At 38.4% G+C, this 27,761-nt stretch overlaps 2 protein-coding genes across 5 annotated transcripts in view; both read right to left on the reverse strand.

Annotated features, from left to right (window-relative positions):
- The window catches only part of LOC125230105 (calcitonin gene-related peptide type 1 receptor-like), a 122,793-nt gene that overhangs the window by 61,826 nt on the left and 33,206 nt on the right, over window positions 1-27,761 (reverse strand). The window lies entirely within an intron of this gene.
- On the reverse strand, window positions 18,106-20,618 carry LOC125230103. Of its 2 annotated transcripts, none has more exons than XM_048135123.1 (2): window positions 20,597-20,618; window positions 18,106-20,378 (listed from the first exon to the last, which is right to left on the reverse strand). In XM_048135123.1, the coding sequence occupies exon 2, from the start codon at window positions 20,376-20,378 to the stop codon at window positions 18,606-18,608; it is 1,773 nt and encodes a 590-aa protein (XP_047991080.1). In that variant the 5' UTR covers window positions 20,597-20,618; the 3' UTR covers window positions 18,106-18,605. The 2 variants fall into 2 exon arrangements, with proteins under 2 accessions (XP_047991080.1, XP_047991079.1); XM_048135122.1 differs by lacking the exon at window positions 20,597-20,618 and adding an exon at window positions 20,456-20,596.

Raw genomic sequence — 27,761 nt, forward strand, 5'->3', positions numbered from 1 at the left:
TCCCCGTTCCTATCTCTATCTTTGTCCCCGTCCCCGTCCCGTCCCTGTCGCCGTCCCTCCCCTATCGCTATCCCCGTCGCCGTCCCTCCCCTATCCCTATCCCCGTCCCCGTTCCATATTTTTATCCCTATCCCTATCCCGATCCCGATCCCTATCCCGATCCCGATCCCGATCCCTATCCCTATCCCTATCCCTATCCCTATCCCTATCCCTATCCCTATCCCTATCCCGATCCCGATCCCGATCCCGATCCCGATCCCGATCCCTATCCCTATCCCGATCCCTATCCCTATCCCTATCCCGATCCCGATCCCGATCCCTATCCCTATCCCTATCCCTATCCCTATCCCTATCCCTATCCCTATCCCGATCCCGATCCCTATCCCTATCCCTATCCCTATCCCGATCCCGATCCCGATCCCGATCCCTATCCCTATCCCTATCCCTATCCCTATCCCGATCCCGATCCCGATCCCTATCCCTATCCCTATCCCTATCCCTATCCCAATCCCTATCCCGATCCCGATCCCGATCCCTATCCCTATCCCTATCCCGATCCCTATCCCTATCCCTATCCCTATCCCTATCCCTATCCCTATCCCGATCCCTATCCCTATCCTTATCCCGATCCCTATCCCGATCCCGATCCCTATCCCTATCCCTATCCCTATCCCGATCCCGATCCCGATCCCTATCCCTATCCCGATCCCTATCCCTCTCCCTAACCCTATCCCGTTCCTGTGCCCGTCCCTGTCCCTGTCCCTGTCCCTGTCCCTGTCCCTGTCCCTGTCCCTGTCCCTGGACCTGTCCCTGTCCTTGCCCCTGTCAAATTATCATGCTAGGAGGTGAACTTTGAAAAATCCTTTCTTAGTGCTCCTCTAAGGAACTTCCGTGTCAATTTGAAATCTCTTGAACCAGAAGTAAAGATAAAAACTAAAGCTATACTTATGGCTATTTTGGATATTTTAACCCCATTGCACAACAACAGGGGAGAAAATTTCTTTTCCACCTCATTAGATTTTAAAATAGTTGTATTTATCGTAATCAGCGACCCGATAAACCATAAAAACGATACACATATTGTGTTTTTGACTTTAGGGGTCAAATTTTCAAAAATCCTGAAACATGTATTTAGTCATAAGTATGTCTTTAGGAATCCTCCTGTGAAGTTTCGAATAAAATAGTCAAACTAATCTTGTTTCCCCATACAAACTTTGAACCCCCATTTCACCCTTTTAAGAGAAGAATTTTGAAAAATCCTTTCTTAGTGCTCCTCTACGCCATATAAGGAAGTTGTGTGCCAAATTTGAATTCTCTAGGACCAGCGGTTTCGGCTGTGTGTTGATATGTCAATCAGTCAGTCAATATCTTCTTTTATATATTCAAACCCCATTGCACCACAACAGGGGAGAAGGTATTTCACTTCCGCCTCGTTAGATTTTAAAAACGTTGTATTTATCGTGATCAGCGACCCGATAAACCATAAAAACGATACCCATATTGATTTTTGACTTTATCACCCCCTTTTCACCCTTTTAGGGATTAAATTTTCAAAAAACCTGAAACACGTATTCAGTCATATGTCTTAAGGAATCTTCCTGTGAAGTTTCGAATAAAATAGTCAAACTAATCTTGCTTCCCCATACAAACTTTGAACCCCCATTTGACCCCCTTAGGAAGTGAATTTTGGAAAATCCTTTCTTAGTGCTCCTGAGACACTATATAAGGAACCTACTTGCCAAATTTAAAATCTCTAGGACCAGCGGTTTCGGCTGTGTATTGATATGTCAGTCAGTCAGTCAATATCTTCTTTTATATTTTTTTTTGATATTTAAACCCCATTGCACCACAACAGGGGAGAAGGTATTTAACTTCCGCCTCGTTAGATTTTAAAAACGTTGTATTTATCGTGATCAGCCACCCGATAAACCATAAAAACGATACCCATATTGATTTTTTGACTTTATCACCCCCTTTTCACCCTTTTAGGGATTAAATTTTCAAAAAACCTGAAACACGTATTCAGTCATATGTCTTAAGGAATCTTCCTGTGAAGTTTCGAATAAAATAGTCAAACTAATCTTGTTTCCCCATACAAACTTTGAACCCCCATTTGACCCCCTTAGGAGGTGAATTTTGGAAAATCCTTTCTTAGTGCTCCTCTACACTATATAAGGAACCTACGTGCCAAATTTGAAATCTCTAGGACCAGCGGTTTCGGCTGTGCGTTGATATGTCAGTCAGTCAGTCAGTCAGTCAGTCAGTCAGTCAGTCAGTCAGTCAGTCAGTCAGTCAGTCAGTCAGCTTCTTCTTTTATATATTTAGATTTACGTATATAACGAGTATGTAAGCGGTATGTATGTATATGTTATGTGTAGGTATTATATGTATTATGTATATGATTTTTAGCTACTATGAATTGGTTTTAATTTAGTTTTTTTGCACCTCCTAATTAGTTAAAGTTATGAATACCATGTTTCCACTAACCAAAGGTTGCCTGGAAGAGATCGCTTTTTAGCGATAAGGCCGCCCGCTCTGTAATAAAATTTATTTGTATGTACATTTCTGAGGTTGTGCAAAAAAGTGTATTTGTATTGTATTGTATTGTACGTATTTGTAAAGATTTCCTATTTCCCAAAAAAAAAAAAAACACTTCCATTGCTCTTTGTAAACTTTTCGACACATTACGGAACATTTATAAACTTTAAGAAATTGTACATTGTACGTAACTTGTCTGTCGAATGTTTGAGGGCCCAGGGAAGCAGTACCCTACATCACAATACGGTTTATTGTGTGTCAGTTCCACCGCTAAACACGCAAGCATTACGTTCCTTAGCGGTTGAGTATCACGCTTTTGTGTGGTTACTCCGGGAAGGAATAATGTGAACCGCCTCGATGCTTGCTTGCCGAAAAAGTGTTCATGAAGGCTTTCAATACAAATTTCAATTGATACATCGCCTGATTTTTTTTCAGTAAATCTACATTATACATTGATTGCTAAGAAATGGTTAGGTCCTCTGTTAGACAGTTACCTACTATTATTATACGTATACGGTAACTACAGGACTTCGGTATATTCACATTATCGAGTGATGTAGTATCTGTGTAGTTTCGTTCCGAAACTTGTATCTATAAGGGATAAGCTCGCCTTTGTACATAACCATTATAATTATCCGCTGTATTTACTTGTAATTTTTTCTGCGCAATTAAGTGTTTATTACTAAGTACTACTACTTTCAGCGTTATTTCAAGTAACGCAAAAAAGAAGTTTTTCAAGGGTAGTAAACGCATGCGGGGCGGGGTTTAGTAGGGATAATATGTATAAACAGACTTTGAAATGTCAAAAATTTCACCACCTTTTACAAATGAAATGTTTTAAATATAAATACTACCGAAATATGAAATTTGTGAAGCCACAAAGTTTTCGTTTGACTCATCGAGATTTAGACGTGATGTAGAAACCAGCGGGGCAACTCTTTTTGAGCTAATTAGCCTTGAGGCGCAAATGACTAGCTTAAAAATTCAGCAGGATGCCGACTTGTTGGTTTAGTTAAACTCATTTCGTGAGCAATTTTCGTAAGTGGCAATTACAAACTTGTTGTTACTAATTTGTAGAAAATATTTTGCTTTAGTTGAATGTTCTATTCAACAATATTATGTTTCATGCAAAACTGAGCGAGAGCTAGTCTGACACACTCTTGAATGAAAATCGTCACATTTTTCTAAATATTTTTACCAAGTTTAGTAAGTAGGTACTTACTAAATACTATATAGTAAGTACTACTTCCTTCCTTGAGACGATTTAGCAAAACTTTCTCGGCACAACTTATCAGGCACTCGCGCGCGAGAACACAAGCACAGTATAATAAAGAGTACTATCGTACAGTATGGCCATTTCCGCTCCCCGCTGAAAGTAGCCCACCCCCTGCCTCACAGTTACCGCCTGTCAAAAACGCGAACAGTCGATCATGTCTCACTCATACAAGCACTTCACCTACACGCGAATGCCTAGAATGTGTGCTAGGAACGCGCATCTTTCATATATTTGATTGCCAGTGTCCGAGAACACAAGTACTTGAATACTAATTGTTACTCGTGTATTTAGCAAACAAGCAGCCACAGCCAATTTCATTATTATTTTTCATTAAATTCCCCTTCTGATTGTACCATAAAAAACAGGTTAGCAGCAGCAAAATGTGCGTCGGTTCGCAAGCGATTAGTTCCGCTAACGCGCGATCAATCTGCAGCACATGTGCCACCGCTCGAGGAAAATTACGCATTGTTCTTACCGCGGCCACGCTGCCAGTTGACAACATGTCGACCTTAACGCAACGAGGTTAGGTATATCTGTGTTTAGTTGAGAGCATGTCGGTAAGTAGTTATAGGTCGTGCTCTGGAGTGCTGGTGTGATTGCGATCACAGTTCAAGAACGTAGAGTCCACGTGGACCAGAAATATAATTCGTAAGAAATCGGCTGTCTTCATTGGTATTTTTTCGTCATTCTGCTTGGCAAGAATTTAAAGAAGTCTAGTTTGAGCTAAGAATTTAGATTGGTCCCTCACGTCTCGCGCCTTTCCTTATAGACCTCGACGTTTCTTTTTCGCTAGGTTAGGTGCTACAATTTAAAAAATATTAAGTTCTTATTTCCTACCATATACTTAGTTTTAAAAATACATTCATATCTGAACATCTATATACTTCGAGTGTACGCCTATTATTTATGTCGAATCGGGTATAACTTTTTGCGAACCTAACCTACGCGACGCTAAATAATGAGTCTAGTCCTGTGACTAGACGGAGCTAGGCCGCTTGGATTAGCTTATACTATAGCTCACTAGATTAACGCACAGCATTGACCTCTAAGTTCAAGACAAGTACGGATAATCGCAGGTCAGAAGCCGGCTGGTTGCACCAGTTCGGCGTTGTATAAACGTTGAGATTGCCGCGGCCATGACGCAATTTTTTATGGCGTTAACGCGCGCCATATGTTTCTCGTCAAACGCAGTAGACTTAGTAGAAAAACAGTAAGTTCTTTTTGCACTGAAATAAAATTTTATTAGACAATTTGTTTAGTAAAACCGAAACGTTTTTTCTCGGGATGTAAATTTGAAACTGCTTCCTCTAAATAATTTCCTATTTTGTAATCTTGATCATTTGCAACTATTTTTGTAAGCTAAATATTTAACTAATACGCGATATACGCTACGTTGGTACTGTGGAGCGGAGCTTTTGAGATTGAAGCGAATGTAAACACACCTCTGGATTTGTTCTCATGTGATTATTATTACTACCTACCACAAGACGAACGGTTCTTGTGCGCAAATAGTATTATGTAGGTAAGAATTAGATTAGAGTATGAATAGTGCAAACCGATGACGCACAGTTACATTGTTACATTTAATAGTAATAATGCAATTGCTTACGCGCGGAGTCAAGGATCAGGTGAACCACTGATTTTCTGCGCTAAATAATTATAAAGGTGACAATCGGATGGTAAAACTGCTCTACTTTTTCAGCGATTCAGTGTTTAGCGGAAGGTTGTAGTAGTTTTAGAAGTTTAAACGCACTCGCCTAAACTATGTGAGTTGGTTTGGAACATAATTAGATACCTACAAGGTTCTGCCCCTATATACTACCTACCGCAGTTTAAGAAGCTACGATATAACAATATCGTCGCCGATAAGCACGTAGATTTATAGATACATTAAAGTGTTATTAGCTCGCGAGACGTGCTGGAACTGCGCACGATTCGCAATAGCATACTTTGCGTCGCGTCGCGGTATCGGAACGGATGTTTCGAATAAAGATAGACTTGCACTCCGACTTTATTTGGTGATCTTTATATACATTTTTTAATAATAAAAACTACGATTCAGGTGTATAACATTTGTTATGGTTTTGATCTCATTTTGATATGACCTAATAGATGTTCGCTTACACTATTGGATGTTTTTTTATACGTAGGCAAACGAACAGACAGGTCGCTTGATGGTAAGCGATCACTGTCGCCCATGGACACCCGAAACACCAGAAGTGTTGGAGGCGCGTTGCCGGCTTTGTACGCTCTTTTCTTGAAGGTCGCGTCGCTCCGGGTCCGATAATACCGCCGGTGACAGTCTGACAGTAGATCTGAGTCATATACTGTTTCCAGGGAGTTTGTCCTTCGGGTAGAAACAACCTATTCTCAATCAGCCGCCGAAATATACCAAATGAAAAAAAAATTGTGTGTGATGGACTACAATAATTATAACGAAATCAGGGTCTTATTTCAACAAATAGTTGAGAATTGACCAAAAAAGTAATCATAATTATGATTGGGTGCAGGATTAATAATAGAAGTTGATACGATGTGCGCGTGCGCGTGATGGACGGTTTGACCCCGAGCAGCGTGTTGATGCAACAAGCCAGTGATCGATCCATGGGGGCCTAGCCAATATACTAATCGATCACTTGCGAAAATAACGCAATAACGAAAAGCTTTGTGTCTGTCCACTTATCACTCTTCCACATGATCGTAATAGAGACAGTTGCGTTTGGCTAGGCCGACTGAACAGGCAGCAACTAGCTACCTATAAATATTCCACAATGTAAAATTAAAATCAAATTCAAGCAATTAAATAAAAGTTTACTGATTTAGGAAAAAAATATATTTTATACTGGACAATGTTGTTGCTAAAAATGTATTTGTATGTGATATAAAGAATATGGAGTGTATAGTTTGTTCCGATGTGTTAATTTGTAATAGAAATTTCGCCCCGGGCAGAATTTCGAATGTAGGTATCAGGATCCAATATTTTTTATTGAGTGAAATCCGTTACTATATATTATATTAATTAAAAGAGTTATTAAAAAAGAAGGTTTTTTTAGTCAGAAACAGAATGTACTTTAGACAAACGCAGAAATGTTAACTTGTTAAGTGGTCTAACTGGCTAACAACATTGTATTTCATGTTGCCGAATTTAATGATACATATTATAGCTGTCTCCGCGGCGTTTGTATTAAGAGCTTAAGACAACAGTAAATTAATGGCCTCATATATTACACTCCTAGATAATTGGGAGGTAAATATTCCTCTTAGGAGATTGTAGAGGTAAATGTCAACGACAGGAACCATTATTATCAAGTATGAGATAAACATTATTTTCCGCTGATATGGAGATGCCGCAGGGTTTAACATAAATAATATCGAATAGGTATAAAATCAACATCGCGAAGAACACACATACATATGTATTTTTTTCCAACAGATTTACTCAACCAATGTTTTACGTTTTTTTACTTTCTCAAAGTTATATGCATATACTGTAGGTAAAGATATTAAAATAAACACTCAAGCCACTTAAAAAAAAAAAGTTCTCCAAGATTCCGTCGTCAAAACCTGACTTGCTGAGATTAGATCATAGCAAAACAAAATAATTTCGAAAATTCGTAGCCTAGCCTATACTATCACGCCACAAAACGTTTCCCGACAGCGTCCCGCCATTTGATCACGTTACGTATGCGATGTCACCGTATGTAACGAACACGATTCGCCTCTCGCATGCACACTTACTCAATGCTCTCTCCAGTCGCCATGTCCAGGCTGATTACAACCTTGGCCCGGGGGAGTAGGGTTCAGTTCAAGCTGGATTGAGAGGCCACCTGTTGCCCTGCCCGCGCCACGTGGTGTTTCAGCGCGCGCCAATTTATGAAGAACCACTGATTTCGGTTGATTAAAAAAAAAACCTAAAACTACCTATTAGAAAAATTTGAAACGCCAAGCACTAAAATCCTCTATAGCATTTCATCATCATCCACATATCAGCCCCTTATCGCTCACTGTTGATGAACATAGGCTCTCTTCTAGTACGCCTCTTGTCCAGGTCCTGAGCTAGTTTCAGCCATTTAGACAAAAATTACCCGCAACTATTCGGAGGTAATTTAAGCTCTGCTAAGAAAATATTTGTAAGATTATTAAATAAATAATATGTTAGCTACAATGTCTGCAAACTGCTGCCGAGGCAACGCGACCACCCTACGCGACGGGACCCCTTCCTCAGCCTGTGAGGACCGAAACTCTGCCTATTTGGCGTAGACGCTCGCTCTAATAAATCTAATTCAAATATTGAAAATGTACTTGTTGTAATCGACTTCTCTTTAATTAAATTGTATTTAATTTTGGTTTCATATTTCATTTTACAAATTAACCGACGAATTTAATTAAAGTTGTTCCCTAAGAACTAATAAATAGTAAAATCTGAATCTGCTTCCACTTTATATTAAATACATGTTTCAAACGTTAATAGTTTATGCTATAAGATATCATGTATAATTTTGCTAAACAGATCAGGTATTTAAAATTCTATTTGATGTAGTGATCAAACATATAACAATTATTTAAAGTGCCTAATGTAATAGTAATAGGTTTGTTTGATCGTTCCTGGCTGCGTAAGAAAGTAATAACATTACCTACAGATACCGCAAATTGAATTGCTGAATTTGGAATATGGAATTTCCATTTATGTCAATAAAGACAAAAGTGGGCGCCTAATATTAGTAATAGGTTGTATTTTAGGTATCCTAAGAGTATTCTGAATATTTCATGTCCTTTTAGGTATAACTAGGATGTCCGCTAGATGTACCCCGCCGCGCCGGACATAAGTATACAAACGACTGTTACTGTCAGTGTCGCATGCAATCAAGGCAAGGGTTTTCAAACTAAGTCCCGCAGTATTTAATAGGAATATACCTACGCGTACTATACATACGAGTATGTATGACTATAGAGATAAAATAATTAACATCTTATATTCTCTGAACCGACTTGAATTGAGAATTCTATCGTCACTAGTATTACAATATATTGAAGGGAAGGTGCCTGGTGCATTTAGTCAGAAAGTACCTGTCACTGCACCATGACTGTGTGACGAGTCACTTGCGGTGGGGCAAATGGAAATATACCGTACCCAGAACACATTAAACAAATGCTTTCCTCCCCTAAACCAGGACTCGTGCTTTCAACCCCGAGGCTGAAGTACTGGGGGGTGAAAGTGTGAAGGCCTTAGTTCAACGACTCTGAAGGAAGGCGCTAGCGGAGATTTGCTCACAATAATAATCTACTTTAATGAATATTTAAGAAATAGGTCGCGACGATAAAACGACCTAACAAATATTTAAAGAAGATGTGCTAACAAATCAAATAATTCAAGATCATGTCCATCAAGATAAGCTCCTATCTTATCGTATCAAAATCTCCACTGAAATAATAATGTTTGAACGCAGCACGGGTAGCACAATAAACGTGATGTTTGCGTAACCAAAGGCCGGTTCACACGTATTAAGTTGTCAAGTAATTAACTAAATTTTAACTTAATTTTAAGCGACTTAATTTTAAGTAAGCGTTTACACGTAGTAACAGCTAAGCTCTTAAGTCATATATTGAAAGTCGGGCGTGAGTTGCGTGCCAATTGACTTGATATGTACGATCATGTTAGTCTTATCAAAACCAGATCAATACTACAACAAATTGCGAAATTAGAACACTGTTCGAGGATCAGACTCCAAAAAATCAAGTTTGCGTTCAACCCGAAACCGTGAGAGTTTCTACGAGTTTGGAACCCGGATCAACTTGATACAAGACCAGCTCTGTGCAGAACTTGTTAAGTTCTCTGTGGCTGTGTGTGTGTAGTTCCAGAAGTTCATTGCGTTTATTCCTACAACGGTTTCTTTCACTTGTATCATGAGTTGTATGTATACAGACCTTTCCTTACGACATATACAAAATCATTCTGTATTTTTTTTATTTTCTCACATTAAAAGCTAAATAGGTTTGCCAAACTCCAGTAAGTTTCAACCACAATTAGGCTTGCCTATTTTTACTTCTATAATTATATATATTCTTTGAAATCTTGAATAACAATACAAATCTTATCATAAGGACTGATTCGTAACGAATTTGACAAATTCAGAGTGCTTTTTCTTGGATAATTTCTAGTCCACCATTCAAATTGCCTGAATCCTGAATCACAAAATTATTACATTTAAAATAGTTTTTGAAAGCAAATCACAACTAATAGATAAATAAAATTAGTGAACGCTGAAAATAATTCGGCGACAAACTGCTGTCAAAATCTTGATTTCTGTTGACGAAACTTGCATTTAAATAATTTTCAACACTGCCTGGCAACCAACATTATACCATATCCTGAAAGGCAATTTCTTTACTATTCCTGTGAAACAATGAAAATGTAGACGTGTCTCCAAATATTATCTACTTTACCAGGAATAAGTTTATGCGGTATTAGTTACCTGGCAGTGATTACTTTTCGATAGAGCTACAGCAAAGATTGCTGAAAGAATCTGTTAGCAAATGGCAACCCTAACCACAATCAGAGTGGTCGTTACTCATTCAGCCATCCTGCATCGAGCACGTTCTGCACGTCCCTTCGCCACAAGTGCCCGAACTACCGTCAGCCACATAAGTAGTTAGCTGACCACTTCTGCAGGTGTCATATTAAGGCGTACCTTAACATAAAGAGATAAGGCTCACTGTTGGCACAATATGCTATCAAACAAACAAACAACAATTAAAGTGAATAAATGAACTTGGAGGGTCTTCGCCAATTTCTGCCCAAAACAGAACGTCAACTGGGAAGTTCACAAAGTGAGTTATGAAATTAATTAGCGTGTTATCCGGAACTGGTGGGCAGAGGGAAAGAAGGGGGGGATAACCAGTTATTAATATCCAGTTGGGACACTAATTAGGGCGACCCGAATCCGAGTTTGCGTTATATGAGCTCTGGTTGTTTTATCTGAATTTTCCATTTTATAGAAATAATACATCGCGTTTGAGTTTTCTTGGCAAAGCCATATCACACGTTACATGTGTAAACCGTTAAGAGTTATTAATTTTGTTCTAATTAGTATTGGAAGTCGACTGTTTCCTTGGTGAGTACTTTAAACGGCGAAAAACCAAATTAGGTCGACTCGAGGTCGATCGATTAAATTGAAAGATTGATTAATTTATTAATTATTGATTGATGAATAACAGACTGTAATTTGAATAATTATATTTTTTGGCATCTGTATCTAAGTGTAGAATTGTACCTAAGAAAACAAGTAGGTAGATAGCTAACATAAAATCTACAGAGCAATAAATTGATGCGATACTTAGTGGACAAAACTAAAGGCATTTTTTACATTTCACATATTGCAAGTGTAAATATATATGTACACGGAAAATAGCAATAACCAGGTGTAGTGTATTGGGGGGGAGCGGCCGCGCGTGGTCTGGCGCACTTCAATTAACTGTGGGCTGTGATGGACATTTTATAGCGAAATTCTTCGCCGGGACTATGTGATTAGGTAGTGACAGATACTTCGGGTTCGCATAAAAACTCATCTGCTAGTAAAAAACACCTTTTTAGGGTTCCGTAGTCAACTAGGAACCCTTATAGTTTCGCCATGTATGTCTGTCCGTCCGTCCGTCCGTCCGTCCGTCCGTCCGCGGATAATCTCAGTAACCGTAAGCACTAGAAAACTGAAATTTGGTACCAATATGTATATCAATCATGCCAATAAAGTGCAAAAATAAAAAATGGAAAAAAATGTTTTATTAGGGTACCCCCCCTACATGCAAAGTGGGGGCTGATATTTTTTTTCATTCCAACCCCAACGTGTGATACATTGTTGGATAGGTATTTAAAAATGAATAAGGGTTTACTCAGATCGTTTTTTGATAATATTAATATTTTCGGAAATAATCGCTCCTAAAGGGAAAAAAAGTGCGTCCCCCCCCCTCTAACTTTTGAACCATATGTTTAAAAATATGAAAAAAAAACATCAAAGTAGAACTTTATAAACACTTTCTAGGAAAATTGTTTTGAACTTGATAGGTTCAGTAGTTTTTGAGAAAAATACGAAAAACTACGGAACCCTACACTGAGCGTGGCCCGACACGCTCTTGGCCGGTTTTTATTTGTATCATAACGCAATATGCCGACGCTCGCGAATAAGGGTAGATCGCGCGCTGTCTACGTAACTTTGACATCCACCCGCCGTCTTCAGTTTCCCGTGATCATGACTCATGCAACTGCGTCGAATTATCGGGACCGCAATAAAAATAAAAAAGGTAATCACGGTCTATTTCCCGGTCAATATGAGTTTAAGTGTAGCAGGTACGAACTTAGAAATAAAATTACAATAGCAATGAGTTCACTGTCGAAAGAACAATCTTTGATAGAAAGATTGAAAGGTTCTTCGTTTCTGCCAAAAGTCAGAGATTCGGTAATAAGATCCCGCGTCGCATTACACCTCAATCGCGAGTCAATTGGAGCACTCGAGACGGCAAATTGCATCAACATGTCGGAGTATGGAAAGTCGTCACGGTTTTGGGGTGCGACCCGTGTTCTCTTAATAAGCGTACGACCAAGGTAACAAGCAATTGTAATAGCCTATTTGACGTGTAATTTTCAAGCGTTGTGGCGGAAAATCTTTTGCTTTAGTAAGAAACCCACTGCAAAAGACTTCATTTGATAGCCAAACTTCAAGGGAGTAATATGTACTTAGAGAAATACTATAGCATTATGATTACAAGTATACGCACTACCTGATTGGCACGGCAATTATAATAGGTGTGCATGTAAAGATAAAGTGACTAAGGCTTCCAGAGCACAAGTCTGTTATCCGACCAGCGGCTTTTAACCTACAGGTTCCCACCCTCATGGGTCTCGCGGCATAGGTCGAATTTTTTCAAGTAAATATACGGTACATTATTAAATTTGTTGTAGAGGGGCCTAAAGGAAATAAAAATAAGCTAAAGTATTTAGGGTGATGATCAAATTACACACACAAGTCCCTACTTTACTTTAGACGTTTTAAAAGTGTATCTTTGGATTAAAATTGCTTTAAATCTATCATAGCCTTCTTTAGCCGCTATCTTATTTCAGTTTCCCCGTAGTCCAGAAACGACACTTTCTATAACTTAATAGATTGAGTGCGGACGCGAGGCACCGGGGGAGGCGCCATCTATCTTCGAGGTGTCGAACTGTCGCCGCCGTGATTCAATACAATATAAATCTCTATTCATACTTTTCTAGGTTAATTCACATTTAAAACTAGGTTGGTAAACAAAGAGTGTACTTCGTCTTCAGGGGATTATTTGGCTCCTCTTAGTGACAGCTGCTCTGGGGAGTAACATAAGAATAATTCATACGTATTTCCGCATGCCAGAAATAGGTCAATAATCCCTAGATTATTGTAGGTGTAACTTTTTCTTCAGTCCGACTTTTTGTAAGACTGACAGAAGAGAACGTCCAATAAGGAAATGAAAAGTGATAGGTATGTATTAGGTAAGATCAAATGAATCAGAAGGTAAGGGTGTAAGGGGCCTAGAATTCGAAATAGCTACTATCTGAATCAGGCAACAATTTAATTCTAAAAGGTACATTGAGTGTAGGTATAAAATGTGTTTAAGAGAACAGTTTTCTAAAATCCGCTAAAGAGTAGGTATGTAAAATGAGGCTAATTTTGAGATAGGTAGAATTTGCTGCCATACCAGACTGCAGCTTAGCTTATCGTGTTAAATTAAAAATTAAAAGGTTACGGAGTTCGTTTGATGTCCTAACAAACGAAGTATGGTTGACACAACACAGAGTTTGAGGCTTTCCACGACGACTCATGAAGTGGTGGAGAGCAGTAGGAAACGACTCTGCCTGAAGACTTGTGACAAGTTCCAAATGCCTTGACTGAAAGACAAACAAATGTTAAATTATATGATTTAATGGTTTTGCTACTCCTACTCTTCGATGAGCGATAAGCATTGGTCCGGCAAAAAATAACATGTGTAAAATCGATAATTTTTAATTCTGTTTTATTTGTAGGTATATTTCCCATAGACATTTAAAGACGTTTAGCCTTGAACCTAATGCAATGCACAATTTGTGAAGTGAGTAACGAGCTGGGTTTCTACCTACCCAAGTAACATTTTAGTGCTATAATTTTGGTTTTCGACGCCAAAAGCTACTATAGATGTCGTATAAAGGTATTCGGCGTGACCGCCTGTCGTATAAAAGCCTCCAGTAACACCTTTTAGCTCTATAAGCTTATACCGCTAAAAGGTGTTATTAGGAAGTGATGTACACGTTTATATCGCCATTTTATAGAGCCGCTATAGGCCTGGTCTATAACAGGATCAAATATGACTACTATAGATCTATATTATTGTATAATAGTGTTAGGAATCACTGCTATGCAATCAATTTGCGCTATTAAGGTTCCCGACAAGCCGCTATAGTTGTTGCGTTATACAGCTAAAAGGTGTTATTAGGAAGTGATGTAAACGTTTATATCACCATTTTATAGAGCCGCTATAGGCCTGGTCTATAACAGGATCAAATATGACTACTATAGAACAATATTATTATATAATGGTGTTAGAAATCACTGTTATGCAATCAATTTACGCTATTAAGGTTCCCGACAAGCCGCTATAGTTGTTGCGTTATACAGCTAAAAGGTGTTATTAGGAAGTGATGTAAACGTTTATATCACCATTTTATAGAGCCGCTATAGGCCTGGTGTATAACAGGATCAAATATGACTACTATATAACAATATTATTATATAATGGTGTTAGAAATCACTGTTATGCAATCAATTTGCGCTATTAAGGTTCCCGACAAGCCGCTATAGTTGTTGCGTTATACAGCTAAAAGGTGTTATTAGGAAGTGATGTAAACGTTTATATCACCATTTTATAGAGCCGCTATAGACCTGGTGTATAACAGGATCATATATGACTACTATAGAACAATATTATTATATAATGGTGTTAGAAATCACTGTTATGCAATCAATTTGCGCTATTAAGGTTCCCGACAAGCCGCTATAGTTGTTGCGTTATACAGCTAAAAGGTGTTATTAGGAAGTGATGTAAACGTTTATATCACCATTTTATAGAGCCGCTATAGACCTGGTGTATAACAGGATCATATATGACTACTATAGAACAATATTATTATATAATGGTGTTAGAAATCACTGTTATGCAATCAATTTGCGCTATTAAGGTTCCCGACAAGCCGCTATAGTTGTTGTGTTATACAGCTAAAAGGTGTTATTAGGAAGTGATGTAAACGTTTATATCACCATTTTATAGAGCTGCTATAGGCCTGGTCTATAACAGGATCAAATAACCTACTAAAGAACAATATTATTGTATAATAGTGTTAGGAATCACTGTAATGCTATCAATTTGCGCTATTAAGGTTCCCAACAAGTCGCTTATAGTATTTTTAGTAGTCGTATATTAACAGAAATTAAAACCTAACTATACCACTATTTTGGGATATAGTGGCTTTGGAAAACACTGCTACAGTATTTAACACTGTAGTAGTGATATGAATACCATGATAGAGCTATTTTGCTGTATAATGAAGTTTTGAGGATACGTTTATATAGCTTTGAAAAGCGTTAATAGTCGTTTTCTAATGCCTTTTATATCTCATCGCCGTATACGTCACAATGACTCTTTTATATCACAGAACTGTGGAATAATGGTTTCGGTATCTCTTTTAAAACACAATAGCGTTATAGCTGAGTTTACTATATGTTTTATAAAAAAAAACTGTTTAGAGGATCTTTCTATAGTAAAACATTGAAAACAAGTATTGTTTTCTGTATAAAGAACTTATAAAGAACTTATAACTTATAACTTAACTTATTTTTAGCCTAGCCATAAATCCTATTATTCAAAATCTAAATTCAAAATTTAACGTATGGTACTTAGATGACGGTACCCTAGGAGGTGATGCTAATACGGTATTGGCTGACCTATTGGAAATAAAAAATAAATTTCAACGAATTGGACTTGAATTAAATTCTGATAAATGCGAATTATATCTCACCAGTTTTAATCCCGACACCATTCAAAAATTTCAGGCAATTACGCCTAACATTAAATTTGTCAACAAGGACTCACTAAACCTCCTAGGGTCACCCATCTTCGAAGAAGCTATTCCTAACATCATTACAAACGCGACTTCCAAATTCAAAAACTGCGCCGATCGCTTACTCGAGATAAATTCTCATTCCGCTCTGACTATTTTAAAATTCTGCCTATTTGTACCTAAATTTACCTATTTGCTTCGCTGCTGCCCTTTTTGGAAGCATCAAAATTTATTATCACCTATTGACGACCTCATTAGATCCTCCTTAGAGTCAATTTTAAACATTCAGCTCAGCGAGCATTCCTGGAACCAGGCGTCCCTTCCCATCAGATTCGGCGGGTTGGGTACGCGCAAAATTTCTAGTGTTGCTTTGCCGGCGTTTCTATCATCCGTCTACGGCACTTCCGCCCTCGTGGGTAAAATATTAAGGGCTTGCCCTTTAAACTACGAGACGGCGTGCCTGACGGACGCTAGAAACGCTTGGCTGACGGCTTGTCCGAGCCAAAATTTACCTGAAAAATTACACATCCAACGTTGCTGGGACGACACTATTTGTAAAATTACTTTTGACGAACTCCTTTCCAGTCCCAGTACCACTGCCACAACGCGGGCGCGGCTGTTCGCAGCCGCAGAAAAGGAATCCGGTCAGTGGCTACACGCTTACCCCTCCCCTCCCAGTGGTACCTACCTTGAGCCTGATACCCTGCGCCTAGCCGTGAGTCTCAGGCTCGGAGTAAAGGTCTGCACCCCTCATAGGTGCCCCTGCGGCACAACCGTCGACGAGCTTGGACACCATGGCCTTTCTTGTCAACTGAGTGCCGGTCGCCTCTCCAGACACTCTGCCCTGAATGACATTATACGCCGGTCTCTTGCTACCGTCAACGCGCCGGCCATCCTTGAACCAAACGGCGTTTCGAGGGACGATGGCAAGAGACCGGACGGTATGACCCTAGTTCCTTGGAAGATGGGACGGGTGCTAGTCTGGGACGCCACATGCGTCGATACACTGGCACCTTCCCATCTTCCAAGAACCTCAAACAGGGCTGGGGCAGCTGCGGAGGCGGCTGAAATAAAAAAGATGACAAAATATCGGGGTCTCGGACACCAATACCATTTTAGGGCAGTTGGCGTCGAGACCCTAGGGCCATGGGGTCCAAGCGCCCGTGAGGTTTTTAAAGAGCTGAGCGCAAAGCTCAAAGAAACTACCGGTGACCAGAGAGCTGGCAGCTTTCTCTCGCAACGCATTAGCATTGCTATTCAGCGAGGGAATGCTGCCAGCATCTTTGGCACCATGCCGCGGGGGCCATATTTAGACGTATTTTAGTTTATTTTTAGTTTAGTTTAGTTTTTAATTTAATTTTAAGTTGTTTTTTATTGTTATTTTTAGAGTTAGATATGTATTATTTATTTGTTACTTATAAGTTAAACTGGATCATAGTTAAAGTCTCATGCAACCCTAATTGAATCCACAATGGCGGGCTTATGGCAGTGAATGCGTATGATAAGTGACATAGTCGAACTATAAAAGCGTATGTTTTACTTCTTGGATCCATAGTAGAAACTATGGTGCCAATAATTTTATTGTATTAAATTATATTTATTTATTTTATTCAAAACAGGTATAAATCGAGGGCGCACTTAAAATACTCTATTAAACTAATATTCTTTTAACGGTAAAATTTCCATCGCATACCTTTTTGCAGTAATGATGGAATTATACGAAATCCAAGTTATTTTGATTGACACTAAACTTCACAAGTTCACACGCCACTTTTCATAAAGTTCCTCGTTTAGAACAGTTTTTGTTAAATATTACACACATTAAATTAATTTAGAAATTTCATTCATTCGCATTAAAAGGGACGGCAACTGCTATTACAGAACAAAAAACCTGTATAACGGAATCTCAAATGCTACTATAGCATAAATTGATACTATAATAGCGTTACTGTGTCCTCTATGTCAACAAATTAGCACAATGGTCATCATCACATCACCATTATAGACCTTAAACGTCACGGATGATACTGCTATAGCCCTATTATATCACTAAATGGCTGCATAATTGCGCCAAATCGGCTCTACAGTACCAATATAGACTATTTATAGGACCATTTAATGTGATTTAATTTGGTGCTCTTGACCACTATAGGACCAGAAATTGTTACTTGGGTACCAACGATAGATAGTAAGCATTAATGTATGTTTGCTAAATGTTTACAAGTAATAACAGGTGGGATGGTGAATAACGACATATGTTGCATTATTAAAGACCAGTTAGGTTTAAATACAACATACAATAAGATTAAAGGATATTAGATAGGTAAGAAAAAGATAAGATTCTTTAGGGGAACTTTGTAGGTATTTTACGAGTTCTAAAGGTTTCATTTATTAGATTGTATATTTATGTACGTATATATATAAAGTAAGATATGAATTATGATTTTATTATTTTATAGTTATGTATAATATGTATTAATATAGGTAGGTATGTTAATATATTAGGCAGTAGGTATATGATATTTATGAAGATATGATTTGTTAGGAATAAGATATGTATTATACGATGTATGTATATTAAGATTGTGACACCAGATCTGCCGGGTTCAGCTTTTATACGCCTTTAAGACCAGCAGGATCATAGGGTCAGACCAAAGTAACTATGATCAACCTTCACGGTCATCGATGAAATAACCTTTGCCCGGAGTCTTGCACCAAGCAACGTGTAGGATTTATCTCCTCATCATGCCTGAGGAACGAACAAAAATATGATGGGTTCGTATTTTTACAATAGGCAGGTATGGATCCGCACACGATCCAACCTAACGATGTTTCACGTAGTTGAGTTTTATGTTTACCTAATTTAATACGCGCAGTACCTAAGACGTCCCAAAACACTTCCGCCCCGACCAATATATCGATAACGGAAGGCTCGTAAAATGAAGGGTCTGCCAATGTGATGCCGGCAGGAATAGGTATATTTCTAAGATCTATGCGACTCGGCGGCAGTGATTTATTTATTACCTCCGCAACGTAACAGCTAACGGTCGTCTTATATTTGTTATGAAGTGAATGAATAGTAATATCACAAGACTCCGGACAATGTGAAGACTGCTCATTGATACCTGTGATCGTAGCTCCAGCGCAGTGTGTCGCTAGGCCGAGCTGCCCGCACAGATCACGCGTCACAAAGTTGGGGGAAGCACCGTTGTCCAGGAGCAGACGCGCCTCATGCAGCACCCCATTCGCGTCACTCACGTGCACCAACGCTGTGGACAGTAGTCCGGAAGTCTCAGTAGGGTTGAACAGTTTAGTTTGTATGTGGCCGCTAAAATGAACTGCTGGCATCGGAACGTCACTGCTAGAAGGCTCTTTTTCAATGTCCTTATGTAAAAGAGTATTATGTTTATGTTTACAGTATTTGCAATGAGATAACACACATTGCTTATCTAAGTGTCCCGGCCGAAGACAGTTTTTACATACTGAGTAACTGTTGACTTTATTTATCCTGCTGTCGACATCTAATTTACGGAACGATTCACATTTAAACAAAAAATGATCCTGTGTGCAATAAGGGCAAACGAGTTGACGATAAGACTTATTATTATTAGTAGTTGTAAGATAACTATGTAATTTTTGCGGCTCGTTATGCGACTGCAATTTATGTTTTGATGTTTTTTCGCAATTGTTACTAACTTTATTAAAGTTATCACTGCCAAGAGACTCTAATAAGTCGGCCCTGTTATTTAGAAATGTAATGTATTGCTGCAACGTCGGCGAACCTGTTAACAGGTTCCTGTGCTCTTCCCATTCACGCTTAGTTACTGCATCTAACTTCTTAGACATTATATAAATAACTAACGTGTCCCAATGATCGGTAGGTTCTCCTAAAGTACTGAGCGCACGCAAGTTTTTGTTTGTCACGTCCACCATGCCACGTAACAAACAGCTCGACTCACGTTGCATAGGTTCAAGGTTAAACAGGGCCTGGATATGATTATTTATTAAGAGGCGCGGGTTATCAAACCGCTCCGACACTAATTGCCATGCTTTATGATAATTATCACTGCTAAAATCAAGACTTTGAATAACAATGGCGGCACAGCCTTTTAAAGATGCACGAAGATAGTGAAATTTGCTAATGTCGTTTATTGAGGGATTATTATGAATAAGGGAAATATACGTATCTCTAAATCCGAGCCAATGCTGATAGTTCCCATCGAAGTGAGGCAGGTCGATCTTGGGCAGACGAACGAAGTCCTGCCGGCCGGCGCCGGCGCAGCATGACGTGGAAGCCGCTCCGCAGCCGGAGCCGGCCCGGTCGCCGCTCGCCTGCACCGTCGGACTCAAAAGAAGTCGAGCAGTCGAGACCAACACAAAGAACTGGCTTTCAATCTGCTCCCGCTCCGCGTACGCCTCCTCGGGCTTCTCAGATAACGCTTCGATCTCCATCTGCAAAGCGTCAAACTCTGGATATACCGATTCTATTTTATCTAAACGACACTGCAACTCCGTTATTTGTAACTCACTTAATCTTTCACACGATTTAGCCACGTTAATATAAGTATTAAAGAGAGTTAATTTAGCCTTAAGACTGCCACGTTTCTTAACTAACTCTTTTAATGTGTCAGCCATTTTGATTTAAACGTAACTTTAAAAATTAAATTTACCTAATATGCGTATGAGAGGTGTGAACACTAACGAGTTTAAATGCAACTGATGCGAACAAAGGAAGCGGATTAAGATAAGCAGCTGCGCGCGGAATATGATGAATGATGATTTAGCAAAAATACGTTACTGAGGCGATGATAATAATTTATGGATATGGCTTTTTAATATAGTATTAAGAATTATAGGGAATACAATGTTGTGAAGCTAAGCTATTTTATTTTGACGAATTATGATTTAAGATGTAATAAGAAATTGATTGTATGAAATATGAATTATTTGTGCCTGATACGTAAAGAGCTATTCTAAATTCCAAGAAAAGTAGGTATAGAAGGGAAATGAAGGATATTGGAACGAACTCACTCTGTCTAGTCCTACGTATTCAGGTGATGCGATGTACTGGAACTGATGTCCTTGATGTGGTGGATGCCGACGAACGTCTGCCTTATGCCGGTAGACGCTGGGACTGGGACCCTTGACTGCAACGCCCGCGCGCTGCGTGTTCTTCCTATGCCGAAGAAACTGAAGACAACGGTGATGGCTGCGTTGCGAAGTATGATGAAAGGCCACTTCCACGATGAACCCGTAGATGGTCAAACCAGCCCTTGTCTTAAAGGCTTCGAAGGACCATATGTAGCCGCCGTGCAGGATCAGGATGTAACTAAGTCTGTTACTCGAAAAAATACTAATAAAGCGTTAGCAAATTTTCAATGGAATTAGGTAAATGTGGGGGAAAATGAAGAGTTTTCATGAGGATAAGGATAGAAAGTCGCTCGTAGTCCGGAATATTTTTCATCTTACCAGTCGAAAAAACTTTCAATCTCCTCCCACCTTATCTATTGTGCAAAATGAATAGAAGAGAGTAATTCTCGTCAACAAGTGAAATAGGTAGAGGTACGCTATCATTCACGTGAGAAATGAAACAAATAACACCTCCAATACAAGGACCGTTTGAGGATCGCACGTATTGTTACCAGTCGGTTCTGTTGACACTGACAGCTGCTAGCTTTACTGACTATTGCACACTTAAATCTCTTCACCATAACGTTTATAATCCCCCAAGTTAAGTGGGATCGCTCTACAAAGGTAATGGCGAGGCGGCGAGGCGTGAGTGGGCGATGTTTTCCTCACGGAACTCGCGTTTCATGTACTTTTGGTAACGAGGAAGCTAATAAATAGGCTTTTGATATATAATGGTGCTGGTGTGGGAACCATGACGGGATTTATAAATTGGTTTCAAAATGTAGGAAATAAATATTTTTAATAATCTAAAGATCATTTAACTCGTAAATTAATTTCTTTTATCAACTCGCAAGGACGACTAAATAATTGAAGACATCACATAATTTAAGTAACATAAAGTAACATAACATAAAGAAAAAAAACCGGCCAAGTGCGAGTCGGACTCGCCCACCGAGGGTTCCGTACAAACTTTCTTTCAAACTACCTAGTAAAAATAATCTCATATTTTCATATAACTCTAATGACTTGACTAGAAGACAAAAGTATAGGCACTAATGAGTATTATAGTGTATAGCGCCATCTCCCGGTCAATTTGCTAACTAATTTGCGCGACCTGGTTTTTCAGGGATAATTATTTATAATGTTAACCGATTTAAACAGTTTTTACTTTATTGGACAGAAGATGGTTTACGTAACATCTCGTATTAATTTGAAGTACGATATACATCCGCAAGGGTGGGTAAATTGAAAGTAAAAATCTGAAAAGTTTTTTGTGAATTCAAAAAAAGTATTCAAAATACAAACACGATTATATTTTTCCTGTAATATATAGCATAAAACCAATGTTCACTAAAATTTTCATAATTTTTCGTTGGTAAACTTCGGAGATAAGGGGGGGAACGGTATTTTTTTTACATTTTTCTTCAAAAAACTTTTTTTTCCACAACAAAAAAATTATAAAAAATAGCTTATTTACGTTCAATTTGAGCTCTTTCCAACGATACCCCACTTGACCTAGTAACTTGAAATTTACAGTTTGCCCCCCTTTCATTTTGGCCATTTTCTACAATTAAAATTAATATATTTAAAAAAATTATACTTTCAAGTTGATAGCATTAGTAGTTCTCGAGATATTTAGGAATGTGACAGACGGACAGACAGACGGACAGAGTCGCACCATAAGGGTTCCTGTTGTACCTTTTTGGTACGGAACCCTAAAAAGTAACACAAACTAAGTACAAATTAAATAGTCTATGTAATGGGTGAGAACTATGTAATCGACTACCATGATACGTTTTGCTGATTAGCTATAAGTTAGTCTTTAATTCAAAATATTTAGATTTCCGCAAAGCAAAGCCTAAAAAGTGTTCATTGATTTCAGCCTATATCTTTACAAAAATTATTTCATATTTACCTAATATATAGAGCAAGTGTAGTCTCATCTTATTGAGTTACCCGTTCAAAATTGAAATCACATTTCAAATACTACTCCTAAAATATTTGGACCTGACCTGACACCGCTGCTTTTATTGACTACCAAATTGAAGAGCCCGACTCCGGCCCTCCGGCTGCGGATCGCGTTGCGGGCAAATTGGCGATCGAATCGCACGTGAAACAAAAACAACGCACTTTGGTAATTAAAGCTAAAAGGTAGTCGTTTGGGGCGAACAAAACACTCAATTATTTAGGCGATGAAAGAAAACAAAAGTAATTGGTGATCGTGCCCGAGTGCGGGCATTCTGGGCGCGGCCGGCGCGGCCTAGTAGCGCTCCGATGCTTAGGTTAGGTTGCGAGTTGTCACATCACTATGTTTATATTATACAACTACGTGAAATCTCGGGAATGTAATTATAGGAACATAAAGCGAACCTTATTATGTGTAGTCTAGTTATATAAAAATGAATAAACAAAACGCATTAGGCCAACACAAAAAACGAAATTAATGTACAAAAAACCGGCCAAGTGCGAGTCGGGCTCGCGCACAAAGGGTTCCGTAGCAGCAAATATAATAAACCAATAACTTAACCAAAATTACAGTTAAATCAACCTATCTCAAAAACTATAAGAGATACTTTGATCAAACCAAAAATCGTTGAAAGAGTTAATTAGCATGCATCACCTCTATTTTTTTTAGAATTTTATACCCCGTAGTTATAAAAATAGAGGGGGACATACTTTTTACGACTTTGAGAGCTGATATCTCAAAAACCGTTCACTTTAAGAAAAATGTTTTTTAGAAAACTTTATATCATTTTAAAAGACCTTTCCATTGATACCCCACACGGGTATGTACATCGAAAAAAAATTTTCATCCCTCAGTTACATGTATGGGGGCCCCACCCCCAATTCTTTTTTTTACTATTTAGTGTCATAATTTTGTAGCGGTTCATACAACACATATTCCCATCAAATTTCATCACTGTAGTACTTATAGTTTCCGAGTAAATCGGCTGTGACAGACGGACAGACGGACAGACGGACAGACGGACAGACGGACATGACGAAACTATAAGGGTTCCGTTTTTGCCATTTTGGCTACGGAACCCTAAAAAGCGAACTTAATGTTCTGATGAGGCATTCTCTACTCCAGTCGACCTATTTTATGTGTGCTTAGCACTATTTTGAACGGAACTCCGAAAATACCCTAGTAAGAACGTATAAGTATAGTATATCCGCTTCAATCTGCAACAGCCGAGTATTGAACTATTCCTGCCTAGTGTAGTATGTACTCGTAGTAGTGTGTAGTGTGCTAGTGTGTCGTAAAAGGCGCCGTGCCGACGCTGACTTCACTTTTACTACTGCATTTATTGACCTGGGTCAATCGTTGTCATTCCAATCACACTATATTGTACAACTCCAGTTGACCAAGTTGCTTCATTCGTCAACTAAGAGTACTAGGACAAATGGTACACAACCTTAATAATAAAACTACCGTGAGACACTGACATATTAAACATGTAAAATCGGGTAGCTCACGTAAAATTGTCGAAGGTCGCTCGACATGTTTCGCTCCGTAACGAGGAACATTTTCATTGAGGACGCGCGATGCCGATGGTATCCCGACGCAGACTGCGAGCCACAGCTCGCTGCGACCGTTGGCTCGGCGCGGGGGTCGGCGGCGGCAGGGGCGGTGCGAAACTACCCTCACTTTCGGCTAAATTCAAAACAAACATATCGAGCGACCTTCAACAACTTTACGCGAGTTACCCGATTTTACATGGTACACAATCATTCAGGGGAGTTATGTACCTGCGATAGTGAACGTGCGCTTAGTAGAGGAAAATAATTTGTCATCGTTTTTACGTCGAGGATTACAAAATATGTCACCAGTACATACTTTTTAACCCTCGACGCAAAAACGATGGAGTGTTTTATAACAGACACGTCAAACTTATCGTACCTAGACATCGTAGCTTTTTTTGTACCACGTCGGTGGCAAACAGGTATACGGTCCACCTGATCAAACGGACGGCTTTCGAACGGATGAACCGATTTAGATTTGTTTTTTTTTTGTATGAAAGCTAAACTAGTCGGGAGTGTTCTGAGCCACGTTTGATGAAAATTTGTCTACTATGACAGGGGTTTTTTTCGAAATTTAAATTTTGTCCAAAACCATACATGCCTTCATGGTCTGCATTCTGCAACAGTGTAAGTAGGTACGTCGTAGGTAGCTTAGGTAGGTGTTGTCGGAGGCGGAAGGCTATTCCTGCAATCGTAAACTGAGCTGGCGACTATTTGCTTCAACAGCTGCATTTATTGATGTAGGTCAATCGTTGCCTTTGCAGCTGCAGCTGCACAAACATGCCATTATTTGAATAAAAAATGTTACGAACAAAATAATGTAACATGAGACAAAAACATGAAACGAGAAATGAAATGAAATACATTTATTTGCTTTAAGTGTGGTACATTTAGGGTCTTCTAGCATAGTATAAAATTGAATCGCACACTTAGCTACTAAAAAGCATGCAAAAATTGTTTTTATTCCTAAACTACATGCTATTCATGGAAGTGTCTCAGAAATAATCTCAGTAGTATCGGTCAATTTTCAGCCAAGACCAGTAAGTATATAGCATAAATAGAATATGATATGTTAAGTAAAATATGATATGATAAGTAGGATTAAAAAAAAGGAATGACAGAGTTGATTTTGTTAAAATTGCATTATGCTAGTAAAAGTTTATGAAAGATAAACATAGATTATTCCTTGCAATAAAATTATCTTTTCATTCACTATGTCTTTCTATTTTATTTTAAAGAAACATAATTTAGTATGTTAATATACCTATAAGATCATTTGAATAAACCTTGTTGGGGACCAACGTCTATGTAAAACATGGTTTGCAACAATCATTTACATACTTAATAATAAAAAAATATAGTACAGGTAGGTATAAAGAATAATGCAAGTAAAGAGGGCGTCACGAGACGATTTTTCTTGCGAGTGGCGGTCACGTCTTCTCATCAGCGACTCGACAGCAATACGTGACGTTATAAACATTATAATTCTTCAGAAAATAACCTTTCCTAACTTTACACTTTACAACTCTAATATTTTAAGAGACAAGCCATTCGCTTAATGTTTGCAATGTGAATGCATTGAACTCAGATTTTATTTAAGTAAAATGATAGTTTAACTCACACAAAGGTCTCAAAACATCTTAAGCGTTATAATTTTTAAAGTCATTCAAGTGTCTCGAAATGTTATCTGGTGCCGTCAAATATAGATCGAACAGTAACACTGAAGAAACTGTACCAATATGTAACTCAAAGGGGAAAGCTACCGGTCCAATCCAAATCATATCATTAAGCAAGTTCACAGAGACGGGATACGTAGCACAAATTGTGCTGCACAATGTCGAAAATCAAATGACCGAAGTACGAAATTCCGAAAGACATGATATCGAAAATCCAATTTGCTATTGTACGAAATTCCTACAGATGCATGTCCTATAGTTAATTGGCCTATTTTGAGAACGCCGAAAGGAAGATACTGCTAATGTACGAAAATACTATCGACATATTTCCTACGTTTAGTTGACCTAAGTTTAAAATTTATTAATTACGAAATTTCGAAAAATGTTTGTCGTATGTCCAAGAAGTCTGTTGAAACATATTAAAAATACACCTTTATAAAAATTTTCAAGTTCATTCTAATCTTGTTATGTCTTATGGGAAACTATTACCGAACCCTACAAGTTCCTACACTGAACATGAAGTAATATGGTAATTCTATTCGAAAAATAATCATTAGGATTTTAGAAAGGAATTTTGAGTTTCGATATCATTTACTTCGGAATTTCGTACTTCGGACATTGATTTTCGACAGTGTGCTACGTACCCACAGAGACTCAGGATACAATATTAATAATGTTGGTACATATTTAGCAAAATCACTTGGAATTTTATTGTTTAATTTTAAATATGTATCTAGTAGGTACAGGCTGTACCGTACAGCCTGGAATACATTAAAAGCTTTCTTTTTAAATTTTGCTTTTTGAAATTTAATGTATTTTATACACCGACCTTTTCATGCTCGTGAATAATGAACAATTTCCGGGGGAAAAAATCTGAGAAATTAGATAACATTGGCCACGCTTGATTAAACATACTTTGATCACGAAGTTTTATTATGAAACAAAATTTATTTAATACCGACGGTATTTAAAAAGAAATCTTACTTTTAGGGAAGTTTTAAGCGTGTAAGTATAAATATTGTAACATTTAGGCGACATTTTTTCTTCTCGTTTCCATTTAGCAATAATTATTAACGCGATGTCGTTTTGTTTCTACGTAGTGTTTGAAAGTCAAAGTCAAAATAGTCCGTGTATTTAATGCATGTTTATTATAAGATGTAATGTTTTGAAAAGAAGTGGCCCGCCGAGTTTCTTGCCGGTCCCATAGTGGATACCGCCCTCCAACTGAGGGGGGACTGAAATCTTCTCGAGGCTGAGGCGTAGGGTTAGAGCCGGCATAGCTTTATTTGACGTTCATAAGCGCATTGTAATATGCCTACTTGGAAAATAAATATTTCATTTCATTTCATTTCATTTCATATTTCATTTCATTTCATTCACTGTCGTTCGATAAGGGGAAACTCATGATATCAGCCACGCTGAACTCTACGAAGTTTTATCGTAGCTCAGCGGTGTATGTGTTAATTATTTCACCGTAACCTGCTGTATTGTTTTTGCTGTATTGTTT

Source organism: Leguminivora glycinivorella, chromosome 10 (genome assembly GCF_023078275.1).
Source record: "Leguminivora glycinivorella isolate SPB_JAAS2020 chromosome 10, LegGlyc_1.1, whole genome shotgun sequence".
Classification (NCBI taxonomy): domain Eukaryota; kingdom Metazoa; phylum Arthropoda; class Insecta; order Lepidoptera; family Tortricidae; genus Leguminivora; species Leguminivora glycinivorella.